This window comes from Odontesthes bonariensis, chromosome 6 (genome assembly GCF_027942865.1).
Source record: "Odontesthes bonariensis isolate fOdoBon6 chromosome 6, fOdoBon6.hap1, whole genome shotgun sequence".
Taxonomy (NCBI): Eukaryota; Metazoa; Chordata; class Actinopteri; order Atheriniformes; family Atherinopsidae; genus Odontesthes; species Odontesthes bonariensis.
Window position 1 is genome coordinate 5,916,264 of NC_134511.1, and position 19,784 is coordinate 5,936,047.

Consider the following 19,784-nt stretch of genomic DNA (forward strand, 5'->3'; position numbering starts at 1 on the left):
TTCACATGTTGATATTGTGTGTACTGCTTCTTCAGTGCATCACGACCCGTGGCTTAGTTTAACAAAGCTTCTCAGACCTGTTGTATTTCCAAAAAGACTTAAAACTGTCCACTAAAACAACACATTTCTCAGTCACTGAAGAACCGGAGACGTGAATCTCCAAAAATCTTAAAATTTTACTTTAATAAATTGATTTTTGCTCCAATATTTATCAAGATTCAGAAAAAGTATTGAATGTTGACGGTACAGTGCCGTTTTTTCTTTTTTCTAAAAGATAAGTTAAAGTAAAGCCTGAGGAGCCCTAATGACTGTTTCACCAAACTTTCCAGAGATAAACAACCTATTTCCACTCGTGCATTGCTCTCATGACGGAGTTATTACTCTTCCAGGTAAACGGAGCAGAGCTCTCCATGCCGGTAATGTGAAGCTGGAAAACCGGACTGACCACTGGTGGTATTTTGAGGTAATTCCCGTTCAGTCGAACCAGGAAGTCCCTGAGAGTTTCTTATTGCTTCATCTTGAGCTTTCATTTTCTGCCGCGGCTGCTGAAACGTGGCTGAGCTCCGGTGTTGCTGCGGTTCGACACCATGACGGAGTGGGTTTTACTTCAACTTTGACAGACATGGACGGACCTGCCGAGCTTCTCCAAACCCGCGCTCCGTTTTCCCAGAATAAGTTAATTTTTTCCAGTGTTGTTCTCTGCGTTATTGACACAGCTGGTAAAGTAAACAGCGGGGGTCGGCCAATCTGTGACGAGGGGAGTAGGAGCCCCGGAGGCCCCTGGATGGGTTTTTGCTTCAGTATCATCTGCAACTGAAAGGCTTGGAGTCGTTATGTTGTGCTGGAGCCGCTGGACCTGTGGGCTGCTGGTCCAGAAAGGTGTCTACCACAGCGGGGAGGATAATTACCAGGCAGCCAGGAGACAGGTTGGACCTTTTTTATTGTGATTCACAGACACAGCCGAGTCTCTCAGCCACACAGATCAGCTGTAAACACACTGAGCTGTTTGATGTTCGACTCTCTGGGGACATTTTGATAAGGACTGAACTGCCAGCCGGCAGTTTCTCCCACTGATAAAAGCTGATAAAATATACCTGTGTGCTCCTCTTACACTTTACTTTCTAAAGGTTGGGTCACATCAGGAGTGACCGGCAGGTTTATTTTCTCTTTAACACGAATACGGTGATATAGCACTGTGGAAAAAGCACTAACTTATATCAGACAAAGCTTGTTTTTGTACTCTTCCTCACAGCAACGGCACAGTTTTTCAGGACGTAACCTTTAATGCACGACTCTATGTTAGATTGGCACAGAGCTGAAGGTGACGTACGGCGCTGTATCTGCTTCGGTCGGTTGATTAAACGAGCAAAATGTCGGTCGCTGTGTTGGTTTTACTTTATTTCCTTCGAGCAGTAATGGCTGAAAACATCGGAGGAGTTGGTGGGAACGAGCTACAAAGCTCTTTATTAATATAAAGAAGAAAACAAACAATACAAACGATCGTTTCCTCTTGAAATTGATATCATTGATCATCTTATTTAGCCACAAAAGGAAAACAGCGGGTGGGTGGGAACGAGCTTTGGACCAAACTGAGTGGATACACGGACTTGCTGGCAGAAACGGTACCTGCTGAGGTAGAGGAAGCATGGTGTTACTTTAGGGTAAAGCAATACTTTGAGTTGCTGCCAAAAATTAATCTTTTCCGCTGCTGCTATAAAATATAACATTTGTATTGTATAGGGCTGGGCGAGTTAACTTGCTATTATTTAACGCCGATAGAAATTTTATTGCGCATTAACGCAGGTTTTATTATTAATTTTATTTTGTAAAAGTCTGTTGCTCACAGGCTTTTATTTTGTAAAAGTCTGCTGCTGTCTGCTGTGGAACCGGAAAAGAAAGTAATCGGCGGATCCACCAAACATGGAGAAGGGTACGGAACTTTTACTCAGCCATTTTCATTTTAAAGTTCTTCCAGACGACGGAGTCGACAGAACCAAAGTCATCTGTAAACACTGCCAAGTTGAATTGTCTTCTCAGCGTAGTAGTTCCAGTCTAAAATATCACTTAAAGGCAAAACACACAACTGATAGCAGCAAGTCATTCAAGGAAACAGACAGTGGAGCGAGGCTTCTACATAAAAACTACAGAAAGATGCTGATGTTAAAAGTGTGTTTGCACAACAAATGTTATGGCACTTTCATTCATATGGCAGCACATTTAAAATAAAGCTAAATGCTAAAAGTTATACACTACTTTTGGATTCATTTGGATTTTGCATACAAATGTGAATTAGATTAAACATTGTAATTGTTCCCCAGCCCTAGTATTGCAACACCTTTGTGCTCTATGACTAAAGGACACTTTGGACAGTTGTGACCTGCAATAAAACCCTTTAACACTCGTCTAAAAGCTGCTAAATCTTCCTTCTTGGTGCTGTTTTTATCTGCACTGTGTCAAACTGCTCTGCGTTAGTTGGATATTTATCGACCTCCACTCCTGTCGGCACCAATGGGAACGTCCAACGGCTGCATGTTGGGCTCAAAGAGTATTTAACGGTTAACAGAAACGCGTTCAGCGATTGTACCGTCGGTTCTGGTTGTGATGGAGGCTCCTAAACTGAGAGCTACAGCTGGACTTAAAGAGATGAGACTGATGGCTTTAACCATCTGCAGGACGGCTGGGAGATCACCCAGGGTTCATGTTTAATTAAAGAGTAATAAACTAACACGGTTAGCTAAGAAAGTTTAGAAGAAAGTGTGGTCCAAACACAGCCTGCAGGATACAGTTTGAGGCCATAATGTGGTTGTTGCTGAACTGGTTCTGAATACACTGGAACCCTCAGAGAGCTGTGGGTAATGGGATAGGCTTTAATCAGCTTGTTTTAGTGGCTTTGAAACTCTGTTTGAACGCGCTGCTTTTGATGAAAAAGAGATGAAACGCTACGATTGACCGCTTTGTTAAACTGGTGGCTGTGAGCATTTGTTCTCAAAGACTTGTACCGGGATAAAGAATGTAAAGTTCAGTTTATAACATCATTGCACATTAAATTTTCTTTTTTAGGCAGATTTTCTGCTGATGCTAATGGCTAACTTGAGCTACGTCCCTTATGCCTGAGCCATCGCCACATTATGATCCAGTAAATGTGAATTTTATCAAAAAGCAGCAGTTGGCTTAAAGGGATAGTTCGCCTCTTTTGACATGAAGCTGTATGACGTCCCATATCAGCAACATCATTTATGAACATCTTCTTACCCCCTGCTGCGTCCTGTGAGCCGAGTTCCAGCCTCGTTTTGGCGTTGATGAAAGTAGTCCGGCTAGTTGGCTGGGGTTTAAAAAATAAAGCGTTTTGCTTCTTGAAACAATATGCGTTCAAAAGAGTAATACATTTGCATCACAAAATGGTTCTCCAGGAAAAAGTCAGACCTCACAATCGCTTGGCCCTATTTTCTCTCCCTTCGTATCACTGCCTGCTGTGTAGACCGCGCAGACCGAAGTGCAGACTGAGCAGCAAACACCGTAACAAGCGCGGCTGTTGGCAGGCGGCAGCAAGCAGTGGCACGAAGGGAGAGAAAATAGGGCCAAGCGATTGTGAGGTCTGATTTGATTTTGAAGTCAGCTTCATGTCAAAAGAGGCGAACTATCCCTTTAAGCAGATCAGGGGCTGGTTCAGGTTGTTTAAAAAAAAAAAAAAAAGATTTCCTTATTTTTTCCAGCTTGATTTTGAGAGGCAGTAAGTGCAGGAGCAGAACGCTGAGGCTGGTTGTTGAGTTCAGCATGACCCCTCTGCAGAGCATCTGAAATAAAAGAATAGACGCCTCCCGGACTATAATCTGATCCCATTTACCATCATTACAGTGTTCGGGCTTCACGGCAACACGAAAACGGTGCAGGCGTCTGACCTCGGCTGTCTGCTCCTGTTAAGAGCCGTCAGACTGAAACAGGAAGGGGCAGCGGGCCAACATTCTCCGAACACCGCTCATTACGACCGTCGGATTAAAAAAGAAAAAAGAATAAAAAAAACGCCGTCCTGGGAGATGTTTTACCCCCGGACATGATTCACACACTCGTACTTTTAGCCTTCATCAGTGTCATCGAGGGTTTGTTGAAGGCCTGCTCCTCACAGTAGAATACATTAGAGTTAAAATAGAAGCGGCGAAGGTTAAAAGGCTGTAGGGGCAGACCGCTGCACTCAGGTGCTTTAAGGGCAACGCTTCAGGGCAACGCTTCAGGGCAACGCTTCAGGGCAACGCTCGTGTTTCACCTGATGAACCATCAAATCAAATCAAATCAAATCAAATTTATTTGTATAGCACATTTCATGTACAAAACAATTCAAAGTGCTTTACATAAAATAAAAGCATTGCAGCAGGGAGTGTAAGAAGCATTAAAAATACACAAAAGAATATAAAGAGAAACAAATAAAATCATTTAAATGAATTTAAAAACAAGCAACAGTCCAGATAAGTTCAAAGATATCGTGCAGATTTCATGCATAGACACATGAGAACAGAAATGTCTTTAACCTGGATTTAAAAATGTCTCCATTTGGTGAAAGTTTAATCTCCACTGGCAGTTTGTTCCACTTATTTGCAGCATAACAGCTAAATGCTGCTTCTCCATGTTTAGTCTGGACTCTGGACTGGACCAGCTGACCTGAGTCCTTGGATCTAAGAGCTCTGCTGGGTTTATATTCTCTGAACAGATCACAGATGTAAACCATCAGCAGGCTTTTAAAATCTATTCTGTGACTGACTGGAAGCCAGAGTAAAGATTTTAAAGCTGCTGTGATGTGTTCAGATCTCTTAGTCCGGGTTAAAACTCCAGCAGCAGCGTTCTGGATGAGCTGCAGATGTTTAATGCTCTTTTTGGGAAGTCCAGTTAACAGAGCATTACAGTGATGGAGTCTGCTGGAGATGAATGCATGGATGAGTTTCTCCTGGTCTTTTTGGGAGAGGAAACCTTTAATTCTGTTGATGTTTCTGAGATGGTAAAAAGCTGCCTTGGTGACAGCTTTGATGTGGCTGCTGAAAGTCAGATCTGAGTCTAGCAACACTCCGAGGTTACCAACTTGGTCAGTGGTTGTAAGGGCCCGAGTCTCAAGATATGTACCAACGCTGACCCTTAGAGAAGAATATAAGATGTTAGGCTCATTGATAGTTTGATAGATCTTTCCCTGACACGTCTGATATTCAAAAGCACTTATTGTCACCATCTTCTTTGGATGTATTTAAGTGTTCATCCTCTATATTAAGGCTTTCACAACCAAAATGGCCAAAGTTATGGCCAAAATGATTCATAATGAATATTCTTATCAGTGGAAAAAGGGACTCAAACGCAACCAATCTCCATTTAATAATGCTTTGATTGTTTTTTTTAGCTCAGATTATGATGTCATCAAGTGTGTATATCACAACACCCCTACTCTGTGTGTTATTCACTGAATATTTTATATTTCTAAAATAGTTTTTGGACGGTTATTTTCAGCCAGATTTCCATTAAGATGTTAAAAAAAACCTCTCTTTCCGTTGTCCTCTTGTGGATGTCCACCGCAGCTGCTCGAGGATTTCACAGCCACTATCACTGTAATCCACAGCGCCGCCCTTTGGGAACACTATGCAGCACTTTGTAGTTTATTCCCTTCAAAAACAATCAGTGGAAATGTCTTTGTTTCTGCGACTTTCCCACAAAGATCGCTTCAGATTCGCTTCACTGGTGAATGGAAACCCGGTTGTGTTGTTCTTTTTATTGTTATAAATACCAAACTGAGTGTTAGTTAGTTCCAAAGTATTCATAGAGCCCAAAACGAAGTGATAAATCACTATATTTATGGTTATTTATGGGTGGAAGACCTGATCAGGTAGATCTGGTTCAGTTGTTGACAGATAACCTATAACTACCTGAGGCTTTCTGTAAAAAAAAAAAGGCACCTAAATCCTTAAGTTTGATTCTTTTTTGGGTGAACTTTCACCTAAAACCTTTTATATCTTTAAAAAAGAAAGATTTTGGGGATGAAACCATCTGGATATGACCAATGTTTTTTTTTTAAAGTACGTGTATTTGCTGGAAATGTTGATGCTCCACAGACGCTGCTGTGCAAAGTGTGTCGCATCCGGTCAGGTTCAGTCCGGCTTTAATTTGGTCTCAGCAGAGGTGGGTAGAGCAGCCAAAAATTGTACTCAAGTAAAAGTAAAAAGTAGTCATCCAAATAATTACTTAGTAAGAGTAAAAAAGTGAATTAGAGTTCATCCAATTGATAAAATAAATTAAAATGAATGAATTAATTACAAAATAGCTTAAATTAAAGTAATCCAGGTAAATTCAAGAACTTTAATAAAAAATAAAAGAGACTTAGGAAATGTTTAAAACATATGTAACCCATATGTAACCTAAAAAACAAACATTCACCTATCCATGGGGGAAAAAACGAGTTTAGGAAACTTACCGCTACATGTTTCCTCAAGTTAGATGTTGAGTTTCTGCTGAAATGTGCGTTTGTTTTGGTTGACACAGAAGACACATAATGTAGCTGCTGTTTCTCACTCTTTGTAAGGTAAACATGCTTTCAGTATGAGGCCTCGTCTGCGTCTTCATTTCCCACCGTTGGTTCTGACATTTTTCATCTGTTTCTTTTTTTGTTTGCTACGACTGCTAATGCTAAAGCTAACCCGTCCCGCCGCTGAGATCGAGTACGGTCACGTGACCAGACTGCACGGCTGCGTCTGATTGGTGGAACACAGTCAGGTGGTACAGCCTTTGGTGGAAGTCTCTCTCTCTGTCAGAATAAAACATTAAAATGAGGCGTACGCGGGGGGATAAAAATAATGAGGCGTACCATACCAAAGAGGTAAGAAGAAAAGTAACCAGCTCATTGTAGTATGAACCTTCCAGACCCCTCAGCTCATCTGGATCCGGTCTTCTATCAGTTCCCAGAGTCAGAACCAGACATGAAGGAGCTGCATTCAGCTTCTATGCTCCACATGTCTGGAACAAACTCCCAGAAAGCCTCAGATCAGCTGAAACACTCAGTGTGTTTAAGACACACCTATTTTCAGCTGCATTTGGATAAAGCTCCAAATCTGAAGCTTGAGTTTCAAAACTTAATCACATTTTAACTCATGATTTTATCTTATTTCTTTCTTTTTTGTTTAAAATTTAAATCATGCTTTTTATTTCTACTGTTTTAAAGTATCTGTAAAGCACTTTGAATCCCCTTGTTGTTGAATTTTGAAGTTGAATCTGAAGCTTGAGTTTCAGAATCAGAATCAGAAAAGATTTTATTGCCAAGTAATTTTTACATCACGAGGAATTTGGCCTCGTCTGTTTGGTGCAATAAAAACAAAAAAGTATAATAATAATAAAATAAAGTAATAAAATGTAAAATAATAAAAATATATGTACAAAGTATTAGTAGAATATTTAAAAGTATTTATAGTATTTCAAAACTTAATCATATTTTAACTCCTGATTTTATCCATTTTTCTTATTTCTTTCTTTTTTGTTTAAAATTTAAATCTTACTTTTTATTTCTACTGTTTTAATGTCTCTGTAAAGCACTTTGTTGTTGAATTGTGCTGTATAAATCGAGATGCAGAGTTGATGGATAATTCCCTTTAACACGAGATGGAATCGCTTTGTTTATTATTTATATGAAGATGTTAATGGTTGCAGCTTTAGAGAATCAGAAGACATCTCCGTCTCGTTCTTTTGTTGTTGCATAACTCCACACTTTGCACGTCTCACTGGCAGATTAGATTTTGTGGCGCTCTGGGGAACAGCAGCTCAGTTTAACCGGCTTCTGATGCTGGCTGGTGAGGCTCCACTGGGGGGTGGCGTAGTGCCTTGCTAAATGGCACACTGACAGTAAGAGGTAAAAACTTCTCTGAGTTGTTTTAGAATAACTTTCTGATGTCACTGCCCTGATTTCCTGATGGAAGCCCCCCCTCCTTCGTCTTCGTTCAGCTGCTCTGGATCCATTTGAGTGAGCCGTGAGTGCTTCTTTGTGCATGTGTGAGAGAATGGGAGAGTAATGCGGACTGTTGACGTCAGCCTTCCTCGGGGAACAGTAAAGCCTGTCGGAGCATCGGCCGGCAGAGCCACAGCAGCAGCGCAACAACATCCTCTGCTATTGATTTCCAAGCAGATGGAAGAAGAGCCGTTCCTAAATCACAGCCGACTCAAAGTTGGCGCCCCGAACTCCAACATCTCCGTTTTGTTTTCTTTAGTTATCCAGCCTGAGTTGGCGTTTCTGCAGGACAGATATCTTTTTAACCAAAGTTAATTTGTGCACTTTTATGCACCGGAGCAGTGATTTATGGGTACTTTCTGCCTCAGAATGCTTTACTTCTGAGCGACGGCGGCCTTCGCCTCGCAGATGCAACAGGTTTCAGTCACATTGAACTCTAATAAGATTCGTCTTCACCGCCTTTTTCAAAGCATTTGTCACAAAAAGAGATATTTTGATCTGATTGTTCCTCATCCATTTTCTGCCAGAAGCATACGAAGCAAACGCCAAACCTACATGAAAACAGGAAATGGAAACTTAAACAGCTTTTTTTTTTAATCAACATTCTTTGGTCGGGTCTGTAATCATGGCTCAGTGATGTAGTGGAACTTGTTTTTTTTAAGTTTACCCCGCCTCTGAACACCTAATGCAGAAAATATTGGAAGCAGTGGCATCTAACAGCGCCTCAGACAGTGATTGGTTTATTTGTTTATTTAATGCCAACTGAAATGGCATTTTATAGAAGTGGATATTGTCTAAAAATGACTATTTCTAGTTATGCTACTGTTGAAGTGAGATTTTATTTCTTTATTTTGTTGCTAAAGTTTATATATTTCTTAGTTGTGAAGACACTGAAAACAGACTTGGGATCCTTTAATTAATAATCAATTTTCTAGAAAAAGGGTTTTTTATTTGAACTGTTTTAAACCATTTTAAAAAGCTTCTTTTGTTCAATTCCAAACAATTTATCTCTTATCAGATTAATTAGCAATTAATTTAAGTTTTAAACTGTAATTTTAATGGACTTATTCATTAAAAACAGACTCTACTGTAACTGTGAGTTATGGCGGCATGAAAAACTCACAAAGTGAGTCGTTAAAAGAGTAGAAAATAAACATTTTTTACTCGTACTCTGGTTCAAATCCACACATTGCTGAATAATTCAACTTTTGAAACTTCTCCTCCCCCTCCTGTTCTCCCACATACACCCCCCCACCCCCCCAGCAGCTGCAGATTTGTGAGTTATGACGCACAGCGACCCGATGATGAGAAAGGTCTGGGAGGTCAGGCCTGTTTGTGGTTGGATTCGGCCTCATTTGCTGCAGAAGATGTTTTTCAGAAAAGATTCACTTCGTCACTTTCACTGCTGGTGTCTGCAGGAAGTGTCAGTTAAGATGATGTAGCCCCCGTCCACAAGCATGCTGCACGTTTTAGGAAATAAACGTCATCAGTGAAAGTTCATCGTTGATTATCTGTGAAAGGCTGGAGTGCTTTGAGCTTGTAATTCATTTAAAAAGCTGCCCTGCCAGCAGTCTTATACTCAGATCAGATGGATTTCTGACTGTGAAATAGGAGCTGTGTTCCCCACATTGGCCAGTAGGAGGCAGTGCAGGAACTTAAATCCACCAAACCTCCTGCTGAGACGTCCTCTGCTGTGTTTGGCTGTGGAATCCATCACAGATCGGCTTCGGTGCATCAGTTGAGTCACGTCTCAGGACTGGCTCCATCGTGGTGGATATTTCAGGAGCAGTGCCAAAAAAACGGTTGAAAATAACCAAAAAATGCAACCTGATTCTGTTTGTTGAGGTGGTGGCACTTGGATTTCTAATGATTTTTTTAGAGTAGAATACAGTACAGAGCCAATGAAACACAGTTAGCATCTAAACTAAAGTACAGAAAGTTCAGACAGATGGTATTAAAGTGCTGCTGAGCGAGTGATGCTGTAACCTGCCGTGTGTACAGAAGGCTGTATTTACATTATACAACACAATGTGCACAGAGTCTGTACTTGTAGTTCTGGTTATAAATAAATAAATAAATAAAGCTGCGACTATCACAGCTGATCACGTGTGAAAGAAATGTGCTCGTTGGGTCGTTTCAGAATCCAATGACCCTGGAAAAGGGCCTGATTTCTGGCTTATTATCTTTACAATTTACAGGTTTTCATTAGGGCTGGGCGAGTTATTATCGCGTTAACTCGTTAATTATTTAACGCCGATAAATATTTTATCGAGCATTAACGCAGGTTTTATTCTATTTTATAATATTTAAAAACAAAAAGAAAACATTTTCCATTATTCTTTTGGGGGCTTTTGTGCCTTTTAATGGATGGGAAAATTCAGAGAGACAGGAATCAGGGGGCAGAGAGAGGGGGAACGACACGCAGCACAGGTCCGATGCAGGACTCGAACCGGGGCCAGCTGCACCCTTGTTTTATTATTTATTTTATTATTGTAAAAGTCTGTTGCTCACAGGCTTTTATTTTGTAAAAGCCTGTTGCTGTCTGCTGTGGAACAGGAAAAGGAAGTAATCGGCGGATCCACCAAACATGGAGAAGGGTACGGAACTTTTACTCGGCCATTTTCATTTTAAAGTTCTTCCAGACGGCGGAGTCGACAGAACCAAAAGCCCCTTTCACACTGCCGAATAACCCGCGTTTAATTCGCAAATTTAGCGTGTCCGCTGTTGCGTTCACACTACCGACCCGGGCTGCCGCGTCAACTCGACTCGCCTTTCGACCCACGTCGGACCCTAGTCTTTTTGCCGAGCCGAGTTTGATGTGAACACAATCGACGCGGGTCGGACGTGAGCGTGGCGTGACGTGAGGAGTTTAAAAGACAGAATGGACAGCTGATTCAGCACTGTAAGAGCCATAAGCCAGAAAATATAGAATGTGGAAAAAATATGTACAATTTATAGTTGCAGTTTATATTTTATTTAATTCTTATTTCATGTCATTGTGTAATTACTAATTTCAAGAAAATGATTATTGATATAAAAAATGTTGGATGACGCTCCCTTAGAGTGACGTAACTGAGAACGTGCAGCCAGTTTATTCAGAGCTGCGTTAGGCACGGGAGCATATAGTTTTCTTACCGTGCGGCAAGTGATTTTGTAACCTTTTTATTTTCTAAGTAAAGACACCTAAACCTTCAGAACTTGTCATGTCGTGCGCGTGAAGAAATTACTGTGTCTGCAGCTCTAAGTGGTATTTGGAAATTCAAGAAAGAAAGTGCCACTACACAGAACAACAGCGACAGGTGAGGACAAGTTTTACTCTGTTTTAGCCTACATCAAGTTGGAGACATTTTTTAATATGGCCAACTGGGGAGACAAGGAGGTCCGCGAGCTCCTCAGCCTCCGAGCAGAGGACGTTATTTACCGCCACATTTCAGGGGACGGTGTTCGCGTTCTTCTGCTTCAAATTGTAGCTGGATTTCCTCAATTTGGAGATTATAGTGCTCTTGTATTCTCCGCATATGTTCATCGGCGGCATCCCACGTTGTAACCATCCACACACCGTAAAGTAACATCTCCATGAACTGCATATACAATTGCATAAACGATATCTCAAGGTGTCCCGCCATCGTTTGTTTGAAAAATTTAATGCAGACAGGTGTATTTCACCCTACCTCCGACGCATGGCTTGTGCCTACGTCATTGTACACGCCCAGCATTTTATGTGTTTCGTGTGACGCTCTGCCACTAGGCAACACCCCCTGAACTCGGCTTCAGGCGACACGGGTCACCCTGACACGCCAAGCGTTCACATTGCTCGACGCGGGTCGAAGGTGCAATTTGGACCCGCTAAGGTAGCGGGTCGCACTGTGAAAGGGGCTAATGTCATCTGTAAACACTGCCAAGTTGAATTGTCTTCTCAGCGTAGTAGTTCCAGTCTAAAATATCACTTAAAGGCAAAACACACAACTGATAGCAGCAAGTCATTCAAGGAAACAGACAGTGGAGCGAGGCTTCTACATAAAAACTACAGAAAGATGCTGATGTTAAAAGTGTGTTTGCACAACAAATGTTATGGCACTTTCATTCATATGGCAGCACATTTAAAATAAAACTAAATGCTAAAAGCTATACGCTACTTTTGGATTCATTTTTGGATTTTGCGTACAAATGCGATTAATTGGATTAAACATTTTAATTGTGGTTGGTGCTGAGTGCTGACTCAGCTGTGTTGGGAGGATCTGAGGGTGTTTTCCGAGGCCAGAAGTTGCAAAGCGCAGCTTTACAGATGATCACAGCTACGTTAGACAGATGGAAACCAGGAATTTGCTTTGTGGCGTCCATGAAAAGACAAATAAAGTGCAAATAGTCTGAAGACAAAGGTCGGTAATATAATAGTATCCTGAGTGTGTATAAGCTGTCAGAGCGGAAATCTGCCCTTTTTTATTAGTGTTTGTTTAATTTAAGGAGACTTTGGAGCCTTTTTATGAGCAGGGCTGGAGAGAAGAGGACATACGAACCCGTAACATACAGCTCACCCATGCGACTTTTATCAGTTTCATGGCTCTAATTTCTTATTAAACAATAGAAATTATGACAAGTTTGAATGAGAGCTCTGATTGTGCTCATTCACATTGTTAAATCCGGCCCATGTAACGCTTCTTACACTAATTATACTCTTGAATAATTTTAGAATACAACAAAATAAAAAAACATCTATAAATAATTGTCATGAATATCCAAAGATAATCATGTTCTGAAGTTCCTAAGAAGATTTACAGTCATATGATATGTATGAATATATGAATTAAATATATGAATTGGTATTATTATTGTTGTTGCTAAGATACAATCATTGTAAATATTTCTAATTATTTTGAGCTACTTGACTCATTTGAATTTCCCCCATTGGGGGATGAATAAAGCATTTTTCTATTCTAGTCTATTTCTATATCTACAAAGTAAGTTATAACTCATATGTGTGAAAACTGAAGTAAAGTTCATGATGTCTCTGTCAGGTTTTGCAGAGTTGCATAAAATGGAAATAGTTGTGCATTTATAAACAGTTTTTGGGTTTAGTTAAAGGAGTTTGTGACTCTCTGATGTTTGCAGTGAGCCGAGCTGCTGCTGCTTCTCTGTAATTATGTGATTTAAACAACTTAACTGCACCTCTCAGTGTTTTCCTTTCCCATACTGTCCTGCTGCCATAGTGAGAGCAGAAACAACACGGCCATCATTTCCCAAAGGCATGAAGTCATAGTGGAGGAGTGGACGCTGCGTTCAGGGACACTTCGTACATCTGCGCCTCACAGAGTACAAGCTGTAAAAGTTAACCTGTCCAAGTAAAGAAATGTCTTACAGAAATAGCTCTGACTGTCGGTGTTCGATACCTTTATGGTGGTCGCTGTTTGGGTCCTGGGCGTGGATATTATATCTTAACGTGTTCTCCTCTAGTGTATCTCCAGCAGCGGCGTCGAACAGGGGGGAAAGTCAGACTGATTCACTGGGACCAGCCTACAGGGGGGGCCCTAAGGGAAATTTTCTTCTTCTTTCGTTTTTTAAAAATCATTTTTAAAATAATGTCAATATATGTTGGTAAATTATGCAAATCCAATGTTCTCTGGAAATACATCTGTTGAAATGTATATCCCAGCCTGCAAATAGGCTATAATCTATATCAGACACCCCCATTATCAAGTGCGCATTGGTTTAGTCCGCCCTCTGGCGGACTTTTGATTGTACATGCGCAATAAATTTCACTCACTTCATTATTAGGCATTAAACGCAGCAGCCGGCACATGAAAGATGTCATCCAAAAAAAAAAAAAGGCTTTCAGGAAAGAAAAGAAAGGCAAGAGAGACAGAGAAAACAAAATGAAGGAAAGCAACTGCTGACTGATATCTTTCCCAAGAAAGGTGTGAGCCCAAATGTCAAAATTACAGCCTACAGTAACTGATTATCCCATTCACATTCCGTTGCATACCACTGTGATAGCAGCCGAAGTCAAATAATTAAAAAAATAATCTCTTATTTTGTTGGCTACCATATAATTGTGATATAGAAGCCATATTTGTCTTAAATGTATTTATTTTCACAATAACTATTAGCCTATACAAGTGTCCCAAAAGCCTAACATAGGGTCGATGTTGGTTCAAATATGCATGGTAGTGGTTGTTCCTGGGGCCCCAAATTTGGTGCTACGCCCCTGATCTCCAGAACGAAATCTTTTCCGGTCAGTCTAATGAATTAGAAAACACAAAGAAGCACCGAAACTATTAAACACGGCAGAACAAATCAAATCTAAAATGTTATCTTTAATCATTTATGTGTTTTATATTCGTCAAGGCAAGTTTAATTTACTTCAAGAGCAGATCAGATCAGAAAAGTGTACGATATTTGGTTAAAGTCAAACACAGCAGCGTAACACAAAGAATTACCACGAAATATGTGGAAATAACACCGGTTAGTTGTCAGTTGTTGATTTGATTGTTTAGCGGTGGTATTTCCGATGGTCTTTAAGGCATCAGGAGGCTGGGGGCGGGGCTTGGAAAAGCCCCAGTGTGAGTCATGAGCATCCCGGACGCCTCACAGATTTAGCTCCGGACAGCAGCCGGGACGCTTCTATCGAACGGCGCGGATTAAAAGGCGCTGAAATGTGGCCGCTGTGACTGGGCGCTCCGCTCCGCGGGCATCCATGGTCTATTTCCCGGGGATGCAAACCGAGGCGCGCAGCCTCAAGCCGGGGCAGCTGCTCGAGATGTTTGACTCCTCGTGGAGGGTGCGCAACATTTGGGACGGCGTGAGGCTGGAGGTGGTGGAGGACCGCAGCCCGGTGGTCCTGCACAGCTTCACCCACCTGGACCCGGACCTGCCGCTGGTGGAGGTGAGGATGGAGGGCGGAGGGTGGGGGAGAAGCGGGGCGGAGGGGCGGCGGAGGTCCGTTAGCTGCTGCGGTTTGTTGTGTTGGGACTGGGAGGATGATGGAGCAGATCTCGGGTCCAGGATCAGGATTGTGAGTTAATCCAGGGAATGAGATATTTTTTTGTTTTTAAATGGTTTATTTACAACCAAGCAACAAAATCTTTAATTAACCTTGTAGCACCCACAGTTGCAGATATGCAACTGCCAATAAACCAAAAATATTGGTTTATTCCCACCCATTTTTACATAAAATGTAATGTAACAAAATATTACACATGAATGTAAATAATCTATGTAAATTTTAAAAATCAAATAATGTAATGTAACTAAAAATATAATGTATATAAATAATGTAAATAATTAAAAAGCTTGTTGCATATCTGCAACTGTGGGTGCTACAAGGTTAAAACAAAGATGGAGACTATTTCACAGCTTTAGCTCGTGGTATTTCTTTGCTTTAAAATCCTCACTTTTGAACCCTCTGTCCTTGTTTTTACCTCAGGTGATTAATTGTGACATCATGACATGAATTCTTAGTTTTATAATATGAATTTAGATCATATTTGATTGATTCGTCATTGTATAGTTATTGCGGCTTGACAATACAGATTAATTGTACAGTTTCAGGAAGCTGCCACAGTTAAAAACAGACCATAACACCATAGATACAGCAGGACACAACACCTCTGAGATGCTGGCACGGGCCTTATGTCACAGGATGACTTGCTTTTTCAGGTTTGCCCTTGTGGTGATCGCTCCTCCGTCTGCACGTTCAGTTTAATCGAACCGCACGCCGACTGAAACCTCCCCTCAGATCTCACCAAATGCCATGAATTGATATTTAAATCACACCACATATGTTTTATCCTTGTACTCTGTAGCCCTGCTTGCTCTTTTTGTGTCAGCTATGTGAAACTCCATATATATCCCAGTGTACAGTAAATCAATTGGTTATTAAAGGAAACACTGACCTGCTGCTGAGAAACAGCAGATTCATTGTTTTGCCTGAAATGTATCCAAAGAGATTGAAAGTAACCCCCTAAAGAAAGGATAACTACTATTTTCAGCTGATCGCCTGTTGATGAATTGACTCTTTTCAGCTCCGCTGGGGTTGTAAATACTGGTTAGTTGTGTGTGTGTGCGCTGGAGAAAATCCATTTAAGCATCCAGAAAATTCCCAGCATTAATTCCCAGGGAGCGGCGGTCCAGCTGGAGTTGGGTGCTTAATGATTGCTATGCAAGTCAGTCACCCAACCAACTGATTCATGGTTTTTTTTGGACTAAAACTTAGCAAATTAGCCTCATTATTAGCATAACAAATAGCTAACTTTGTCCAAACAACAGTCCGAAACGTGAATATGTGGTGATGTGTTTGCACGGCACAAACGTTCATCTTTTAGATATATAATAGGGCTCAAGTTACGTACTTTTTTTGTTTTTTTAAGTATTTTTTGGGGCTTTTTATGCCTTTTTATTGGATAGGACAGTTGGAGATAGACAGGAAGCAGGGGGCAGAGAGAGGGGGAACAACATGCAGCAAAAGGCCGTCCGATGCGGGACTCGAACCGGGGACAGCTGCAGCGAGGACTATAGCCTCTTGTACATTGGACCACCCCCAAGTTACGCACTTTGTTGACATTTTGCAGCCTGAAAGCACTCGTTTAATGTTTTTGCTTTATCCTCGCATGCCTGAAATTTGCAAAGCCAAAGTCCACGTGTGTCCAAGCGCACAGAAATGATGCATTATCCCTACAGTATGTCATAAACTGTCAGTTATTGTCTTCATCGATATGGAAAAAACGCCCCTCCAACAATAAGTAAGAAAAACAACAAATACGAGACGTTTTTGCTTGAAATAAGCAAAATAAATCTGCCAATGGAACTAGTGAAAATCGGCTTGTCAAGATTTCTTGAAATAAAATGTGATATTTAGGACTTTTGAGATAAAAAGTGATCTTGAAATTAGCTTAAAAACCTCTTCAAATGTCTAAAAAAGCTTGTTTCATATGAAATCCCACTCAAAACAATTTGTTTTCAAGACTTTTTCATTTAACAAGATATTCCAGATGTATTGTCTTCAAACACAAATATCTGGCTGAAATGGTACTTGTTAGGCAGTTGTGTCTTATATTAAGTGTAATGAGATATTTTGACTAGAAATCAGACAAATATACTTGGTAAGACTTTGATTTTTTTCCAGTGCAATTTACAAATTTTATTATGGACCAAACCTGAATAATGTGGAACATTCCCCATCGCTGTGCTCCACACATCCAACTCATTCAATCAGATAAAGAGGCAGGGTGAGTAATCGTGCTTCTGAGTCTTATGTAAAGCCTGGGATTGGACCAGGATGACACCATAACTGATACCACATGCAGAAGCTCATCTGTGTCCACGGGGACAGGATGGTATGTTCTTCTTCCTCTGACTCTCTGTTTGTCATCAGTCAAACGTGGACTGATATCACCACCGGCAGCCTGTTATTCAAACCCACCTTGTTTTGGTTTGCCGTGGTTAACCCCGTGCGTTCTTCGTCTCTCTGCTCTAATCTAATCCTCTGCTCTAACACAATTACCCAACGCGTAATCCCCCCTCCTGAAGTGGCCGAGGGGTTTCCACCACAATCGCTGCCTTTCTTTCTTTGCCTTGCTTGCTTAAAGCGGCGGTCCTGTTACAGTGTGAGGACTCGCTGGGGGCTGACGTGCCGGTGCGGCCCGGATTCTGCCGTTTGTTGATCCCCGTGACTCCATGAAACCAACACCCACATTAGCCTGTGTGCACTGTATCGTATGGCAGAGAGGATGGAGTGGAAGCTTTGAAAGTTACAGCTGTGTGGGGGTGAACAGCAGATCGGTGATCTAACCGGTGCCCCAGTTAATGGAGATTTTTCTCCACCTGTTCTTTGTATTGTTACATGTCACACAAAGGCCTAAAGAGAGTGTTGGATCAGCAAACAGCAGCTGAGAGCAGGTCGTCCTCGTGAAGCTGCCACAAAATGGCTTTTAATTTAGTCAAAAAACCCCAGTAATACATGCCAACACCTGACGGTCGTGGGTATTTATCGGCTTCAGCTCTGATCGGCATTGATGGGAACAGTAATTTGCTCTAAAGGTGCCGAATCAGGGCAGCAATGAGTGCACGGCTCCCTTTTTCTTTCCAAGAAACTCCCGTTTACATAAGGATGATAGAAAAGTCTCAGTTTACCAGTTTAAAGGGGTAGTTCACCTCTTTTGACATGAAGCTGTATGACATCCGATATACTTCTCAAAACAATAGGCGTTCAAAAGAGTAATACATTTGCATCACAAAATGGTTCTCCAGGAAAAAGTCAGACCTCACAATCGCTTGGCCCTATTTTTTCTCCTTCGTATCACTGCCTGCTGTGTAGACTGTGCAGACCGAGCAGCAAACACCGTAACAGGTGCAGCTGTCGGCAGGCGGCAGGGAAGTAAACTTTTTCAGCGTATGCGCCAGGCGAGCAACTCCATTGAAATCAACGGCGGCCATTTTGTTGGCCCTTACCCAGTTAATATAATACATCCACGGAAGGGACCTAAGCGGCTCATTCAAAGAGCCGGTTTTACACTCGCTACAGCAATAAAACTCATTCCTCATTTTTGGGACGTTTGATCTGATCCTGAATCTTTGATGCTCCACCTTAAAGAAACATCATCCGTGTTATTATAAGTCTTTAGATAGCCGAGCGTGCTTCAGCGCCGCAAACGCTGAACAGTGTTGTGGGCGTTTTTACTCGAGTTCTGCAAAGAAAGGAGGAGCTGAATCAGAAGGTGAAGTTATCCCTTTACTGGCTGATCTTTGGTCGAACCCTCGGGTAAAGTCTCAGGCTGTGGGAGGAGCCCAGAAGAACCAAACTGTAGACAAAAGTGGTAGAAATGAGCGCTTCAAAGGGAGTGGAACGCCTCCTCGGTGAGTCGTTCCAGGCACGTCGGGCCCAGAGGAGACCCGAAGAGATTACATATCTGGGCTGCCTCGGTTTCCCGTCTGAAGGTCTGGAGGAGGCGGCTGTGGAGAGGGAGTTTGGGTCTTTCTGATTAGACAACAGAGCCAACAAACCCAGGAACTTTGATGCAGTGTTAAAGACCAAAGTGACCTCGTCAGAAGTCTCATTTCAGCCAACAAACACCCGAAAAATCAAAAGCTGCTTCATTCAAACTGTGTTCTGGAAGATTTGTTTGTCTGGAACAGAACGATTTAGTGTCAGCGTGCGGTTTTGCAGCTTTCCATCCCGTCAGGTGTTTTGTGTGATTAATCCCTCTTTGCCAGCTTTGTTTGACTCCGTGTAGCCACATATCAGCCCTCTGTAATCTTATTTTCACGGGCGCTGAGAGGCCACCGCTGACACAAAGTTGTTGCCAAACAGTTTACAAAAGCACAGGCCGGCTAAAAATAATCATAATTACAAAATGATGTAGCTCAACAGGCCGGATTAGTGGCTGAAGCTACATATAGCTTTTCTAAATGGGGAAAAGACGGCCGCTTATTGAGCCAGCTTCCAGAGGCTTTGAACAGTAAGCACATCAAACTGTCACCTGGTTCGGTTAGAAACCAAGAACGAGGCCTGCGGCTGCTGGAGGAGAAAACAAGGCTTCTGTTGTCTCTGTTCGCCTCTGTGTCTCCGATTCAGAGTTTTAAGGGAGTAAGTGGCAGAAAAATCAGAGACGGGGAGCTTCCTCCTGTCAGGATCTGTGCCTCCTCGGTGTAAAACAGCGATTTAACCGAGCCGGCGAGCAGCGCCCGATGAATGACAAAAAGACACGGGAGCAAAAGACCTGAAACATGGTCAAAATGATGAGCGTCTCATGACAGAAACGTTGGCCGTGTTCGAAACCGCATACTTCTCCTACTACTCCTACTAACTTTTTGAGTTAGTATGCGAGTT

The 19,784-nt window shown here is 41.8% G+C and overlaps 1 protein-coding gene across 4 annotated transcripts in view; it reads left to right on the plus strand.

Annotated features, from left to right (window-relative positions):
- ralgds (ral guanine nucleotide dissociation stimulator) overlaps positions 1-19,784 on the plus strand; it is an 80,959-nt gene that overhangs the window by 20,413 nt on the left and 40,762 nt on the right. Inside the window, exon 1 of one of the 4 annotated variants that reach the window (XM_075467168.1) lies at positions 539-926. The exons of 2 other annotated variants lie outside the window; for them this stretch is intronic. In XM_075467168.1, the coding sequence (XP_075323283.1) occupies positions 834-926 (93 nt within the window). In that variant the 5' untranslated portion in view covers positions 539-833. Of the gene's footprint in view, positions 1-538; positions 927-14,570; positions 14,844-19,784 lie in introns of those variants that run through there. One more of the 4 variants, XM_075467166.1, reaches the window with a different exon arrangement.